Raw genomic sequence first — 14,761 nt, 5'->3', positions numbered from 1 at the left:
GTGCCATCAGCCATTCGACTGCACAACGCAAGACTAACATCCCAAATCCAAGAGAGCCTGCTGCACATATTAAATATTACAAAGGATTTGGACCAATTACAGAATCACACAACTTTTTTCTCTGTATTGCACATGTATTAAACGGCTTAACATTGCTCTAATTTTTATCGTACTTCGTTTTCTCTTCTTACTTCATTATTCCCCTTGTGCTGCTGAGTCAATTTTGATCTCATGTTTTATATCTTAAAATACTTCTGCAGTCCCCGATCTAAACCTTTGAGTTTGAAATGGTCTGTTTATTTGGCCTGTAGTGATGCCAGTTGCACATTTTCTTTATGAAACTGTAGAAGTCATCTGCAGTAACTGAGCTGCAGCGGGACTCAGAACCCATTGTCGTGATCATGCTGTTGTCCCGTCACTTAGACTGATGAGTCCAGGCCAAGCATTGTGCATCAATGATTTGAATTATCAGAACCACTAATGAATGAATTATGATAAAACTTTTGTCCCGACCCAGAGGATGAATCCTGCTCTCTCTGATAATTGCACAACTTTTCCTCTTACCTCTATGAGGTTGACATTTTTCCTTTTCACTTCCATGTGAGCTGCAGTGAATGCCCCTAAGTAGCCTTCTTACAGTGGTTTTTGTGGTTGTACCCCCTGCGGGCGACGTCAGCCACAGGACATGGCGAGGAGGTGGCAGCTGTGAGGAGCTCAAACTGAGCGTTAGCGAGAGCGGGCCTTCGTTTTGAGGGGTCCCAATTCAATCCTTCTGTCTTTCCTTACAATACTTTTTTTGGCGGGAAAGCACCAAAGACGCTTGTTTGACCCAACTTGAGTTTCTTTGCGGGACCCCCTCCCCGAGAAAAGTGTCGCCCGCCTGCACACTCATGCACCATGTCCACCCTGTCTTGATTGATTTTCAGTGCGCATTTTGGAGGGGATTACAGCCATCTGCAGGCTCTTGAGGAACAAAGGGGGCTCGGCGCTCTCCTCCCCTCACTACTTCAGAGGGATAACATGGCCAGATAAACATGCTCTTGCACCACTCCACACTTGTTCTCTATTTTACCTTGACCTCTCAACCCACCCAAACTGCCCACTCCACTTTATGGATGACCACGTTTTTTTTTCTCCCCCTGCCCCCTGAATAGCCATCGCTCCTTACAATCTTTGCAAACAGCTCAACACAGAAAGTTTGTGTCTTACACGACTTTCAGCACCGAGGAGGGTTAAGTAGGAGCGAGGCATGAAGCGTGTGATTTGACTGGCATTTCCCTGGCACAGCGAGTTGTGGTGCGTTCTCGAACCTGAACATTCGGTTTCCATTTGGGAATCATCCGAATCGCCAGCTGTGCGAGGGTGTTATGGGAACCAGAAATTGTCAGCTGGGAGTGTGAGATGCCAGAGCGTGGTCATGTAGTCATGCTCCCTGTCAGCTGGTGCTGAGCTGATGGAGGGGCTGCACGATGCACAGCCACTGACACTTGGTGGCAGAGAGTTGGATTACCAGCTTTTGTTTATGTGGGAAATAAACCCTGATGAAATGCACAGCTGTTTCTCCATCACTTCTCAGTCCTTACATATATGTAGAAGCTGCAGAGGAATTCCCTCATGTTGTCTTTTCCCTCTGTGGCACTTGTAGGATCTAAAAGCCAAGTGCACCAGATCAACCTAAAGACATTTAGCTTTTCATTTTCTTGCTACATTAGAAAACACAAAAAGCTTTTAAGACAAAGTTTGGATATTTCTTGGAAACCTTGAGTTCGAAACCTGCACAGGCCCAATTTGCAAACTCGCACTTGACCTGCTATCCTTTATTATCTCAGAGACAAATCCAGACCTGTTAACTTAAATGACCCAACCCGTCTCCCGTGATTAAACAAACATACATACACAGTCACTCACATCCACTGAGTCATCATGGCCTCCTTATCCCCCTGTTTTGGTGGTTGAGTCGTGTTCTTGGAAAAGTGTCTGTCAGTTGTAGCTTGTGGCTATCAAACACTAATACACTGTGGAAAAGCTGGTGTTGTGGGCTTTCACAATAAAACAAAATCCTTGCAGTTGACTCATAAAAGCTGATTTGGATGTTAAAATACTGCACGATCATTTCAATTTCTGATTTCTCCCCAAAACTTTTTTGCAGGTTACCCATTGACCCCGTGCAGGACTCTATATGTTGGTTTGCTATGTCTTGTCCTGACAGGTTTAAAGCACAATTAGAACATTATTCTTGCTCACTCACCTCAGAGGAACAAGATTTCTCGAAATGGAAATCATGAGAAAAGCTTCTGCGATTCAATCATTCAGAGGCTTCGAGTATCGTTTGGCACAAGGTGAGAGATTTGAGATTAGGGTCAAGTGTGTGTCAGAGCCTCCCAACCACTGTTGTTGGTTCCACAACAGTGCAGCACCCAGCAGCTGTGGACCAGGATGTGGGAAAGTTTCTATGATTCACCCATGAAAAGACCAGTTCCAGTGAAGAGAGGAAGAGGGAGAGAGAGAGAGGGGGGCCGGTGGGAGAGAAATCAGACCACAAAACAGGAGTAAGAATAAATTATGAGATTACGTTTATGGAATAAAATGAATGTATGTTCTTGACTTGGTCAACAGTCACCTAACCAGCTGTTGTTGGTGGAAACATAACCTCCTTGGCAGAAGAAACTATTTCCCACAATTTAGCCTGTTTACGACAAGCAGTGCAGTCTGGATCACTATTAAACGTATGATACATCACTGATGCACAATTTGCAGTTGTTACTAGGTTACATAACAAAGAAGACAAAATAAATATAAAGATTCGCAGTTTTCCCTGTATTTTTCCTGCTCTGTCTGTCTGCTGCAGTTACATCTCTGAGGACAAACTGTGACTGAAAGCAGTTAGATCATTTTATTTACAGAAAAAACATTATATTTGTTAATTTTCTTCTTGACGAAATGGTGGATCAGCCCTTACATGTGCATGCTGGATAACAGGGAGATTTGCTGCTGCTGTAAAAACAGGGCCTGTTTGCCATAGGTGGAGTTTTGTTGTGCTGGACTCCAGGGGAGTGTCCAGGAGCACTTTGCCCCTGCTTGTGCTCTCATCTCTGGAGCTTTGTCTCTGGCCGCTTCCCCTCAAACTCCCCCAGGGAGCGACGGAAGTCCACACCCGGCGACTCTCTCCCATCTCTTTGGATTCCACTTTCCTGAGCGTTTCCCGCTTTGCTGCGTCCGAACCTCACTTCAGCCGCACAGTGGGAGAGAATAAAGAGAGGAGTGGGGTGGATGGGTGGAGGGGGATTTATTGTGTGTGCAGCTTTCTGCAGAAACAACAATGAAAATCCCTCAGTGTTGAAGGAGTGCATGCTTGATTACCTGTGTGTAGCATAATCAGTCAATGGATTTCATCACGAAGATTGGTTTTTCAGCTCCTTAAGCAAAAATTCTACAAGTAAAAAGTTCTTTAGAACTTTTTTGTGTTCCCAAAGCCTGGGATTGTTGGTACAATTAAACAGTAATTATTATAATAGCTTAAATTCAGCTTGTGCAAAACAAACTGTGCCACTGTGTCATTGTGGCTACGCAGACATTACTACTGCAGTTTCCCAGGGTTCATGCTGGGGTCACAGAGAAGTGACAGCAATTCAGGAAGTTGAGCTTTTTCAAAATGTCACATGATGTATTAGCCGAGGGAGTATAATTTGAGTGCCCTTTGTTTTGGCTTATCAGGCCCGCAGCAGTAACCTCAGATGGACTGGAAGGGAGGAGGGGGCCCGACAAGTCTGTGTGTAGGGTCGAGCGGCTCGGGGCCCCCCCAGCGCCAGGATTTTTTAAAGGAGCACTGAGGCAGTAAATAGCTGGGGAGGTTGGAGGTTTGCTCCCATGAACTAGTGATGCAGTGGCAGAACCAATGTCGGGGGTTTCTATGGGAGATCGCTGCATGGCCAGACATGGGAAGCATGTCGAGCTTTTGTGATTCTTTCCTATTAAACCCCAAACTCCATGTTAATTCCCCCAGCTGCTCTTTTTCAAACGGATTTACTGCATGTAGTAAAACTGAGATCGCACTGAGGTGTTTTGCAATGTGCGTTTGTGCAGTACGTTTTTTTTGCAAGATCGAGAAACAGGTGCTGAGTTTATCGTCAGCCGTTTTCAGACATGAACTCCAGAGAATGTCAGCATTATTGGGTTTTGACATTTTCCGAAGTTTGCATTTTAGAATGCAGCAGGAGGTTGTCCAGAACATTCAGGTGAGGGGTGGTGCCTGCATGGAACATGGACGTATGCTGCGGTTTATTATTTTGATAATAATCTCATATATCTCCTGATAATTTTGGGAGATTATCCGTGGCGCAGGCCTGAAAGCAGCTGTAGAGGTACAGTGATAGGGGTGTTTCCCTCTTATCTACCATGCAGCTCCTCATCTGTCCGAGCAGATGACAGGTAACAGATATATGACTGTGTGGATGAAAACCAATGTCGAGGTAGGAAACAAAAGTTTGCTCCAGGCTACAGGCGTGTGGCCTGAGTTGAGTGGAAAACAGATCTGGTTTGATTGTGTTCTTGCACACACGTGGTCAGGACAAAGTGAGCGACTGTGTGGCACCTCAGCCCAGCCGAGTCCGCCACGCCGCTCCCTTAATCGCGATTTATTGCTTCCTGAATCCTGCAAATGGGAGGCTGAGGACAACAGAATTCCAGACGCTGTTTTCTACCTCCTTCCCTGTCCGAATGCCCTCAGGGTCCTAAACACTCCTTAAATCTCTCTGCCATTAAGGCCCTCTCGCTTTCTCCGGCGTCTCCATTTGTTCCCGGCTTTCAGGCGTCTGATTCATGGGCACTTGAAGAGACTTATGTCTGAGAAAAGTTTACCGTGGTCGAAACCTTTGGAGCCACATACTCTAATGTAGATTAAAGTGTGTGATGTGTGAGGTGAGAGGACAAAGAAGCATGAAATGAGCCTGTTGAATCAAAAATCCGTAAAGAAGCAGTTCAAAGTGAATAAATGTGAAGCTTTAAGAAGACATTTTAAAAAATCCAGAAACATCAGGAGTGTTTTCTTACTTAATATTTTAATAACACAGACAAACATAAAAATAATCAACAATATGAAGACAAACTTTTTTTTCCACAGCCATTGTTTCTAGAATTTCTTATGAACATATTTACATTCACATTGATATTGACATAAATTCACATGACAAAAATGACAAACAGTAAAATGGCAGTGTACGCTCTTAAGACATAACGCTTCAGCACATCATGGTCATTTGGTATGAACCTCTTCCTCGTGTTGATATAGTGCACATCAGAAATGAAATTGTTTAACAGAGCAGTTGTATAAATGCATATGGAGCCTTGGGTAGAAATTCATTTTTCCACTGAATTTTTTTAATTCTTTCTTGCACATGGCATCAGATTTGTCTTCTAAAAGCTTGTTTTACTTAGAAAACGCCCCATAAAATATCCATAATGTCCAGCAATACATGACAGGAGAGAGCAGCGAATGACTTGACAACATCCAAACTTGCACCTGTTTTGGCAAGACTCCCGCAACCTGCATTTATTTTCAGTATTTGAACCCAAATAAAGTCTGATTTATTGAAATATTTTTAATTTTTTTGCCACTGAGCTGAAACATGTGACAACTTACAAAGGGAAGACTGCATCTTCCTTTCAGAAACAAAATCTCTGAGTTGGCCAGAAAATGAAAAGTGCTCTCAGCACTACATGGAGCTGTGGAACCTGCTCAGGTCGCCCCAGCTGTGTGTCACTAATGTACGTGCTCACACCATCTGTGCATATATTAAATTCTCAATCGCTCCGCTATGCTACATAAAGTTGCTTCTCTTATTTGGTTTTCAGTGCTTGCAGCATCACACTTTCCAGATCATTCCCTTTCCTTAATCAGTGCAAATATTCTTTTAACATTTACTGTTTTTTAATAATCTCCTTAATAATAGTAACACTGAGAATGACCCCATTAGAGGGGAAGTAATAAAAAACCAAATCACTGTCCTGTGATTGGACATTTTCAAACAGAAAAAACACTGCGGTAAAAAGGCAGCCATTTTGAAATCTTAGACCACAGCCTGCGGTGCATCCTCAACTACACGGCAGGAAACTTTCTGTTGAACTTCTCCTAAATGTTCCTGAGTTTCTGAGCTATGAGTCTGAAGAGGCCTGAATTAATGGCCTAACTTAATTTATCCCAAATGAGATTTTTCAAAGAGCTTTTTCAAAGACTTTCTCTGAAGCAGCATCACTGTTCATAAAACGATGCCAAATGCTTATAATCTCCATTTTCCACCATGTCACAGCTCCACTTGGTCTTCTGGACCAGGTGACTGTGTATTGCACTGAAATGATGTTGGGAAAGTCCATTTCACTCCTCAGTCCTTTGGGAATATCCGTCGGTGGCACCGTGGCAACGTCGACAACGGTTGCGCGTTGGGGCTTCTTCCGAAACATGGAACAGGGCTGAGTTTGGCCTGGCTTCGAGTCCAGCCTGGTTCTGAGCCATAGACAAGCTACAACATGAGGTTGAACTCAGTCTATAGGCAGTTCACAGGGTATTTGCTGGGCTGCTTTGGCTATCGTGTACGCCTGCTGGAAGTCCTTGTAACGGGGAGCACAGCCCAGCCAGGCCTCGCCGAAGTGGACGCGACCCGTGAAGAGGAAGCTGCCGCGTCCCGGTTTGACGCCACACTGCATTAGAGTCCTGATCTCGCCTTTGCTGGTCAGGCGACTGTTGCCGGTGAACAGGGCGTACTTCTGGCGAAACACGCGAGTGGCGCTGACCTTGATCACTGCCGCCCGTAGGTTCTCATCTTCCTCCACTGACCAGATGTTACCACGCACCACTGTGGATTTAAAAAAAACAATCAGGTTACTTTCTGGTAAATTCCTGTGGTTATCTCCCAACATGCACCTTTGAATAATGTTATTATGACTGTTTGTGCCATCTAGAAAATGTTGCATTGACCTATTTGAGTTAGAGACTTTGTTTTCTGTGTGATACAGACGATAAAACTGTCTTAGGCCCAGGCCTGCTCACTAATCCCTCTAACTTTTGTTGCCAGCTGAACTTCTCCTCACTTCCAATACAGCTCAATCAGAGGCCTGCAGATTAGCCCACTGCTTATTCTCAGGGGATGCAGGGATTTCATTTGTAGATCCTGACTCAAATCATTTCGTTCTGCGGCTTTACCGCGGGGACTTCTTGACGTTTGGTGGTCCAGTTTAATATGTTAATCCTGTTTGAATTCATCATTTGATTTGCTGTGTTTTTGCTGGTTAGAAAGGTAACTCACCAAAGTCGCTGGTGCAAACAGCCATCAGAATCTCTGTGTTGTTGCAGGGTCTGCAGGCTTCTGGAGAGAAAACAGAAAATAGAGAGAAAATCAGTTAGTGACCTCACAACGCTCTGAACAACACCTACATGCTAATAGTTCTACTGAAGCTCTGGAAAACAGAGGCCGCATTTCCAGATCACATGCACAGGAATGTGAGATGTGAATCCCGACCTCAAACTCTGTGCAACAAAGGAGAGACCAACCACCGAGTCCTAACAGACAGCTGCTACTTTTACAGTTGGCAGAGGAGGAACCGGCAGAGTTTTAAGGTGGGAGGCTCGTCCACCGCAGACAATTTAAAGGCCAAATGAAACTTCCCCCCCTTTAAGCCTTTCAGGGTGTCTACAGTCACACCTCATCAAAGCCTTCACACGGGGGCCGAGGAGAGGGAGCAGGAGAGGACTTCAAAGATTTCAAGAAGGAGCAAAATCCCACTTCCCAGAAAATTCCTTGCCCCCCTTTCACCAAAGGCCTGATAAATTTTCTTTTAAAAAAACGGAGTGCAGCTTCCTGAAATTCACAGCAGGTTTTACAGATGGCCACAAAAAGATAAAAAAAAAAACAACAGCCCAGTAAAGCTCTCGCTGTCTGTTTTGACTGAATTGTGGTGAGAAAAAAAAAAAGTCCTGGCATTTTTTAAAGTTCTCCTTGTGGTTCTTTGGAGGCCCTTTGCCCACCCCACACATTCTCCTCTTTAGTGAAAACCTCTTGATAAATGAGATTCCTTCCTCTCGAGTCCACAGCAAACCCCCTTCCAAACCTAATCAGTGTGTGTGTGTGTGTGTGTGACAGAGAGAGGGAGAGAGAGATGTGGGGGGGAGTGCACTGCTACAGACAAGTCTCCCCACAGAGAGGCAGCTCAACAAAAGAGGGGAGCATCTCAGCTGGGCAGAGGCCTCCCTGTCGCCTAGGAGACGGCAGTAATCCCAGAATACTCATGCGGCACCCATTCAAAGGGCTCTGGACTCTGGAGAAAGCCCCACATACTGTGCTTTTGTCCCCCCCCCTCTCCTTCTCTGCACTCCACAGCTCCCCTTCTCCTGCTCAAAACCAGCACGCCTCTGGGGAAAAGTTTGGCCACTTCCTACGTGGGCCGTGCAAAGTCCGAGCAGCCCACAGAGGACTGCTACGAATTATGAATCATCTAGAGGAGAATTATACCGTGTATAATATATTCGCTTGTGGTGCAAAACCTTTAATCGCCACACATTTTCAGGAAGGGAGGAAAGGTTGTGACCTAAATTTGGTTGATTTTAAAGTTTTTTAATGAATTTGAAGTCTATGAATAAAGGAGAGAGTAACCTATATATAAGTGGCCAAAACTTCCATATTTTATTTCATTGGAAATTAGAAAAAAGTTAAGTAAAAATGTGACCATGCCTCCTTAGATTTGACCCTAAGAGGCCTCACTCAAACCAACATGGCTGACTCCTGCATCACTGCCTCACCTTCACTGCTGATGGTGTTGGAGTCCAGCGACAGCCGAGCGGTCCAGTCCCCCCTCAGCTCATAGCGAAAGGAGGCGGTCCTTCTGCTGATGTCCTGGTGGGGTGTAGCCTGCAGGAACAGCGCCACCCTCTCCCCAGGCAACCGGCTGAAGCACCGCACCCTGGGTGGGGGCGAGGACTCCAGGCGGTCCCCCACCAGCAGCTCCAGCACCCCGTCCCTCTCCAGGTAGAGCTGGGCCCCGTGGAACTGCTCTGAGGGCTTGACGCAGGCCGTGATGAGGCCCGAGCTGCTGCCGCCGGGCCCCACCGCCACGGAAGGCAGGCGCGGCGAGAGGCTGAGGCGCAGGGCACCTTTGGGATACAGCCAGTCCAGGGTGCCCTCAGAGCAGTGGAGGGAGATCTGCTCCACGCTGCCCTGCTGCTGGGACAAACCACTGTGGGGAGGAAGGAAGATGAAGATGAGTAAAGGTCGGACACACACCTAGTACACACATAATATCACTGCAGGGTTGGCAAAGAAGTTATAAAAGTGACATAGACAAGTAAAAATCCAGTTTTAGCAGAACTTCAGCAGATTAGGGCCTATACAGAGAATGCGCCACCTACTGACAGGCCTGTGGAAACACTAGCCTTTAACTCAATCTTAACTAATTCATTTTTTTATGTTTTCTGCACGTTTCCCCAATGCACCAGGAGGAAGCTGCACCTCACAGCAGCATGCACGATGTGTGTTTCCTGCAAGTATCACTGTTAATCCCTCAGTCTCCTGCCTGTCTGGACCCTGCCTCCCTCCTGCAGACTGCCCGCAGGCGCAGCCGCTGCGCCGCGGAACTGCGCAAACATTTTAATTGCGCGCTAATGGCAAGTCTCAACATGTTGCATGCAGACGTGCATTGTCTTTTACAAATACACAAGCAAACACACAAACGCCTGCAGCATCCCCCAGCCTCATTTCTGCATCGCCTTCTCATTTAGCCACATGCAAAAAAACCCAGCACAGATGAAATTAGAAATACTTGCCTTCCTCTCCAGCTGCATTGGTCCTCGGAATAATTTGAAAGAGCAACATGAAAAATGGCAAAAAGTAAAATCCAAATTGCGTTAATCCAAATCCCTGAACCGCACATTTTCAACAGCGCTGGATGTAAAGTTTTTAAAAAAAAAGTCAGAGGGAGATTATTCCAATCCTCCAATCCTGTCAAATCCTAAAGTACGTTATAAAATGATTATTTTCCTGATTACGGTCATCTCCATGCTCCTGTATCTCCTCACCCTGCTGTGTGAGATAAGTGAACACCAGTGAACCGCCTCAGCTTCCCTCTCTGCTCCTCCGGGCTGCTGTGCGTCAGAGAGCGCACCAGCTCCGGAGTTTATTCCCCCTCAGAAAAACTTCAGCGACCAATCAGAGCGCGGAGAGAGAAACTTTAAACCACTCACACGGAGGAGGGGGAGGGACGTGATAAACCAATGTTACCATTCACTATTGTGTTGACATGTGTGCACAGAAATGACCAATTAACTTAACTCAGAATTAGAGTTTAAAGATCCGTCCCTCACTCCACAGTCCGCACATTCTAAGACATCAGAAAAGATTCTGCTTTGAGTAGTTATCTGAATCGGATGCAGTTTTTTTTCCAACTAAAGAAAGTTTAAATACAACTTGTCCTTTTCTCTAATTCAAAGATCCAGGATGGAAACAGCCCTTTGCTCATAACTGCTGGTCACTTGATGTCTCCTGTTTAACTCATTTTCAACAGAGGCTTTACGTTTCCACAATACACTGATGTAAGTTTGGTGGTGGAGCAGGATTTGATGCCAATACCAATAATTGGGAACAAAAAATTCTGATGCCGATATATTGACTGAAATCTGTTATTATCATAAATAAACATAAACTGATTAAATTAAAAACACACAAATACAATCATATTGCCACATATGGGCAAAAACAAATGCATATATGCAGATGAGGCTCACATCAGTAGATTTATTATATTTGTATTATATTTATCAGCCAACTAATAAATTGTTCAGGTTTTACAAAATACTCATAAGTACTAGAGGATGGCACAGGGTTCAGTATTTTGTCTAAACCTAACTGAGCCCTAGAGAAAAGCAGCTGATCCAGACCCTAACCCAATTTAAAAAAGTGTTGTCCGAACCCAACGCGTCCTGACATGTCCCGCCAGGTTGAGTATCACACTCTATTATGTTCACATGTGAAGTGTGTTAAACTCAAATTTAAAATGAGGACACACGTTTCAGCAGGTGAATGTATGAAATCTGTCCTCTGGTGAGAAGAGGCAAAAAAGTAAGTTTTAGTTGTGGGAGAAAAACACCAATTAAAAGTGTGTTTGCTGCTTAGTCATGCAGAAATATCTTGGTTTTTCAAATTGTTCTTTAACTTTTCTTTCGTGCGCTTTCTGTTTAAGTCATGTTGGTTAGATTTAAAAACAGTCTTCATAATTGTTTTTCAAAAAAATGACCCAATTCCACTTGCTTATAAAAAACATCTGTCTCATTCCACAATAGTTACATGTATTTCAAAAGCTCCTGAAATGTAAGATAATGTTTTTATGTTGTTGAGACAACGTAAGAAGAAGAATAGACATGAAGCAGTAGTCACAGTTTTAAAACGCTGACCTGGTTGTCAGACCCAGCCGATATGATGATGGTGATGATGGTGATGATGATGATGAAGATTTTGTCTCCTCTGGCTGCCGTGCCCTCTGCCCTTTTCCCCGCTGAGCTTCTCTTTCATGTCGTGGTATTTATAACCAAATCAAATATTCCTTTGTGCCAACACTGCCATGCATCTCCCAGAGTCAGTGACTTCTCAGTGTGTGTGTGGTTTTGCATGTGTGTGTGTGTGTGTGTGTGTGAGTCTAGGCCCCTGCGATGGAGTTATGACAAGAACTCAAACCGACACAAAGGCACATGTGCAGAAATCCAGCTGCTTCATTGTCTGCAGCAGCACAGATCATTGTTTTCTGCAGGGCTGGAGGAGGGGGGGGTGGTTCTTTCTTTAAGTTAAACATGAATATATCAGTGGCCAAACTTAGTTATGGACTTCAGAGATGTGTCACCGCATCCATGCGTGCACAGTGGAGTCAAATGCACTTTTACACACTTTGTCAAAGCCGTCAGTGTGCATGTACTCACACGTGTCCACTAAAACAATAGCACACACTCTTTCTGACTGTGGCGTGACCTGAACTATAGTCTAACCCAGCCTGGATCATATTTAATGACTGCATGTGGGAGAGACAGACAGTCCAATAAATTCAGTGACTGTGTCATTACAAAGTTGATGTTTAAAGACCACTCTCGTGTTTGTACAGTAAATATGCAAACTATTCCTTTAACTTATATTCTGTCTCATCCACTGAGACATGTTGCTTAATATTTTTGTCTTTTCACTCCTGTACTTCTGCACTTCACTATTTCCATGCATCAGTCAACCCCCAGTGTCTCAGCTTTTGCCTTTGCCGATGCTGTTCTTTGCATTTTAACCAACACAAGCTTAAAGGGCCCATAGCTCTCCAATTCTTACCTCCTGCATTTTTGTCCCCCAGTTATATTTAGAATGGAGTCTTTTAATAACTTTTAAAACAGCATGGTCTGCTCCCCAGCCATATTATGGAGCTACTCACTCCCAATGTTCCACGTCATAATCTTATGATCTTAAGGCTGGTGACCAAAGTGAAATTTTAAACTCAAGAACTTTGCCCCGCAACTGGAAACCTTTGCAGGAACTCCTTGTGTTTCCACCACAGGGACAAGGGTCTAAATAAAGTGATGAGTAAATGTTGTAAACTGGCTGACCAGGCTTTTACCATCAGGCCCCGAGGCTCTGGAACTCCTTGCCTGAGGAGTTAAGACCTGCCTTCATTATATTCATTAAAATATATTTTTATAGTCCAGCCTGTTAATGACTGACTTTTAACTGGCTTTAATTGTTTTTAATAGTTTCTTATATGTCATCTTTCTTATTCTTGTTTTTTTTATTGTTGTTCTGTTCGGTGTTGTTTTAACACAAATCTATTTTTAAAGCACTTCTTCTTCTGAGATGTTCTTTCCTCTCCATGATTTGTTTTTGATAAAATCATTTTATCTTTTAATTATAGATATTTATTTCATCTTCAGATCCTCATCCACCTTGTTAGTGTCCCAGGACTTTCACATCAGACTGTGCCCATGAAAAAAATCACAGAAATCACACATCAAACCTGCTTACAAACAGTGTTGCTGCTAAAGGTCAGTGTGAGTGTGTGAACCATCAGACCCGGTTGTTCCTACGTCTCCATCTTTGACCTCATACTTGAAGCACTGGAACAGATTCCCGTAAACTCTCTCTCTCTCTGTTTACCTTTGCATTCTCACCGGCCCGCCAATGAGAGCGTCTTCAAACGATGCTGCTGTACGCATACAAGAGTTTGCATGCATGTTAGTGGCTGTGTTTATTTACTTATATATACCCCTCTGTGTGTGTATGTGTGTGTGAACACAGAGAGGATGTAGCAACAGTGTGGTGTCACTGATATTTATGGAGCCTTGACATTGTGTGTTTCTCCCGCTGCCTCTTCTCGCTGTTTCACACACAAAGAGACTCTTTTCAAACATTTTCCCGTGTCTGCTCACATTGTTTTATACAAGGAAAAGAATTCAGAGATGTTTTAGATGCTGATTTTAGTTTGATTATACAGATTCATTGTATGATCTATTCAATGTTGATCTGTTCAATGTCACGTCAAACATGCAATTTTTATTGAATGGAATATATATTTCACTCATTTTTTAACAAGGCATTCCGATTATTCAATTTTATTTAATTGCTAAATTACATGTTTAAGTGTGCGTTGTCATTGTGGAACATTTGATAAAGCTCGATACCCCTACGTCCACTTTTGGGGGACCCATCATTGTAAGCCTCCTTCACCTCTCCCCTCTCTATTGTACTCCATTGGAGAGGTATGTGACAAGGTTCGGTTATTCACGTTTTTGTACGTTAGCCTCTCTGTTATTATGTTTGTAAGATTGCTATAACTTGTTTAAAGTTGTCATTTAATATGTTGCTTTATGCACATACGTACAAAATTGATCATAGGATTTTGTTTTAGGCTTATTTTTTTGTCCGAATAAACTGAGATCGCGTCCAAAGACGTTCATGTTCCGGCCCTGTCCATCAAATACATCACAACGCAGGCGTCGATGTAGGCCACTAGTTTCATAAATACCTCACAGAGCTCATAAAAAGAGATTTAACAAGCCTGACTGTGTTTAGAGTCTCAGTTTTAATAAAATAAGTCTAGTGTGGCAGCTGCTTTATCTATCATCTGTCCATCCCAGCTGAAACACCAGAGCACGACCTGACCTGGGTTGAGAAGTCACGACGCCCTCGTTCCCAGACTCCTCTGCAGCTTCCCATGGCACCTCAGCGCTAATCCAGTTGATCTGACATCGCTGCTGTTTGTTTTCCTGCACAGTGTCATCTATCTGCTGGTAATGAGATCTAAGACCTTGACGGGAGACTCTGATGGTCAGCCTCGTCGTTCAGGGAAGGAGAGAATAGACCCTTCCCGCCACATGGATTGTGCCGTGTCTTCATGTTTGGTCTGGTTCGTTTGAGGACGGTCCTGGGAAATAATGATGAAGTGGCTGTGGAATCAGGATCACAAAACCTTGAATGAAGAATTTAGTGATAAAATATTGTTTCCATTTAGTTCTCAAGCTGAGAACATTGCAAAAGAAAACATACTCAGATTTTTTGGATTACTGTTTTACACCAAGGTGGCTCTTATTGCTTTGCAATGTCCTCACGTTACCTATAAACACAGTGTAACTTCAAGGTCCTGAAAGCATGATAAACTGGCTCAACACAACTAAAATGTAGTTGTGTTGAGCCAGTGGGAGAAATGTGATCGACACTTTCCCACCTCCCCATGCAGGTGAAGAGGCTCCTGGTCGACTGGT

General features: G+C 44.0%; 1 protein-coding gene across 1 annotated transcript; it reads right to left on the bottom strand.

Moving 5' to 3' along the window:
* Positions 1-5,706: 5,706 nt before the first annotated feature.
* On the bottom strand, positions 5,707-10,167 carry metrn (meteorin, glial cell differentiation regulator). The gene is made up of 4 exons (XM_020083536.2): positions 9,809-10,167; positions 8,789-9,222; positions 7,299-7,358; positions 5,707-6,848 (listed from the first exon to the last, which is right to left on the bottom strand). The coding sequence occupies exons 1-4, from the start codon at positions 9,913-9,915 to the stop codon at positions 6,535-6,537; spliced, it is 915 nt and encodes a 304-aa protein (XP_019939095.1). The 5' UTR covers positions 9,916-10,167; the 3' UTR covers positions 5,707-6,534.
* Positions 10,168-14,761: the final 4,594 nt, after the last annotated feature.

This window comes from Paralichthys olivaceus, chromosome 21 (assembly GCF_024713975.1).
Source record: "Paralichthys olivaceus isolate ysfri-2021 chromosome 21, ASM2471397v2, whole genome shotgun sequence".
Classification (NCBI taxonomy): domain Eukaryota; kingdom Metazoa; phylum Chordata; class Actinopteri; order Pleuronectiformes; family Paralichthyidae; genus Paralichthys; species Paralichthys olivaceus.
Note: the sequence above shows the minus strand (reverse complement) of the source record. Positions and strands in the feature narration are given on the sequence as shown.

Excerpts from the sequence above, each read along its gene's own strand:
- metrn (XM_020083536.2), bottom strand. The coding sequence starts at position 9,915 with ATGTGCGGTTCAGGGATTTGGATTAACGCAATTTGGATTTTACTTTTT. Across the intron at positions 9,223-9,808 it reads CAATGCAGCTGGAGAGGAAG|TGGTTTGTCCCAGCAGCAGG; the intron begins GCAAGTATTTCT and ends TCCTCCCCACAG. Across the intron at positions 7,359-8,788 it reads CAACACCATCAGCAGTGAAG|AAGCCTGCAGACCCTGCAAC; the intron begins GTGAGGCAGTGA and ends TTTTCTCTCCAG.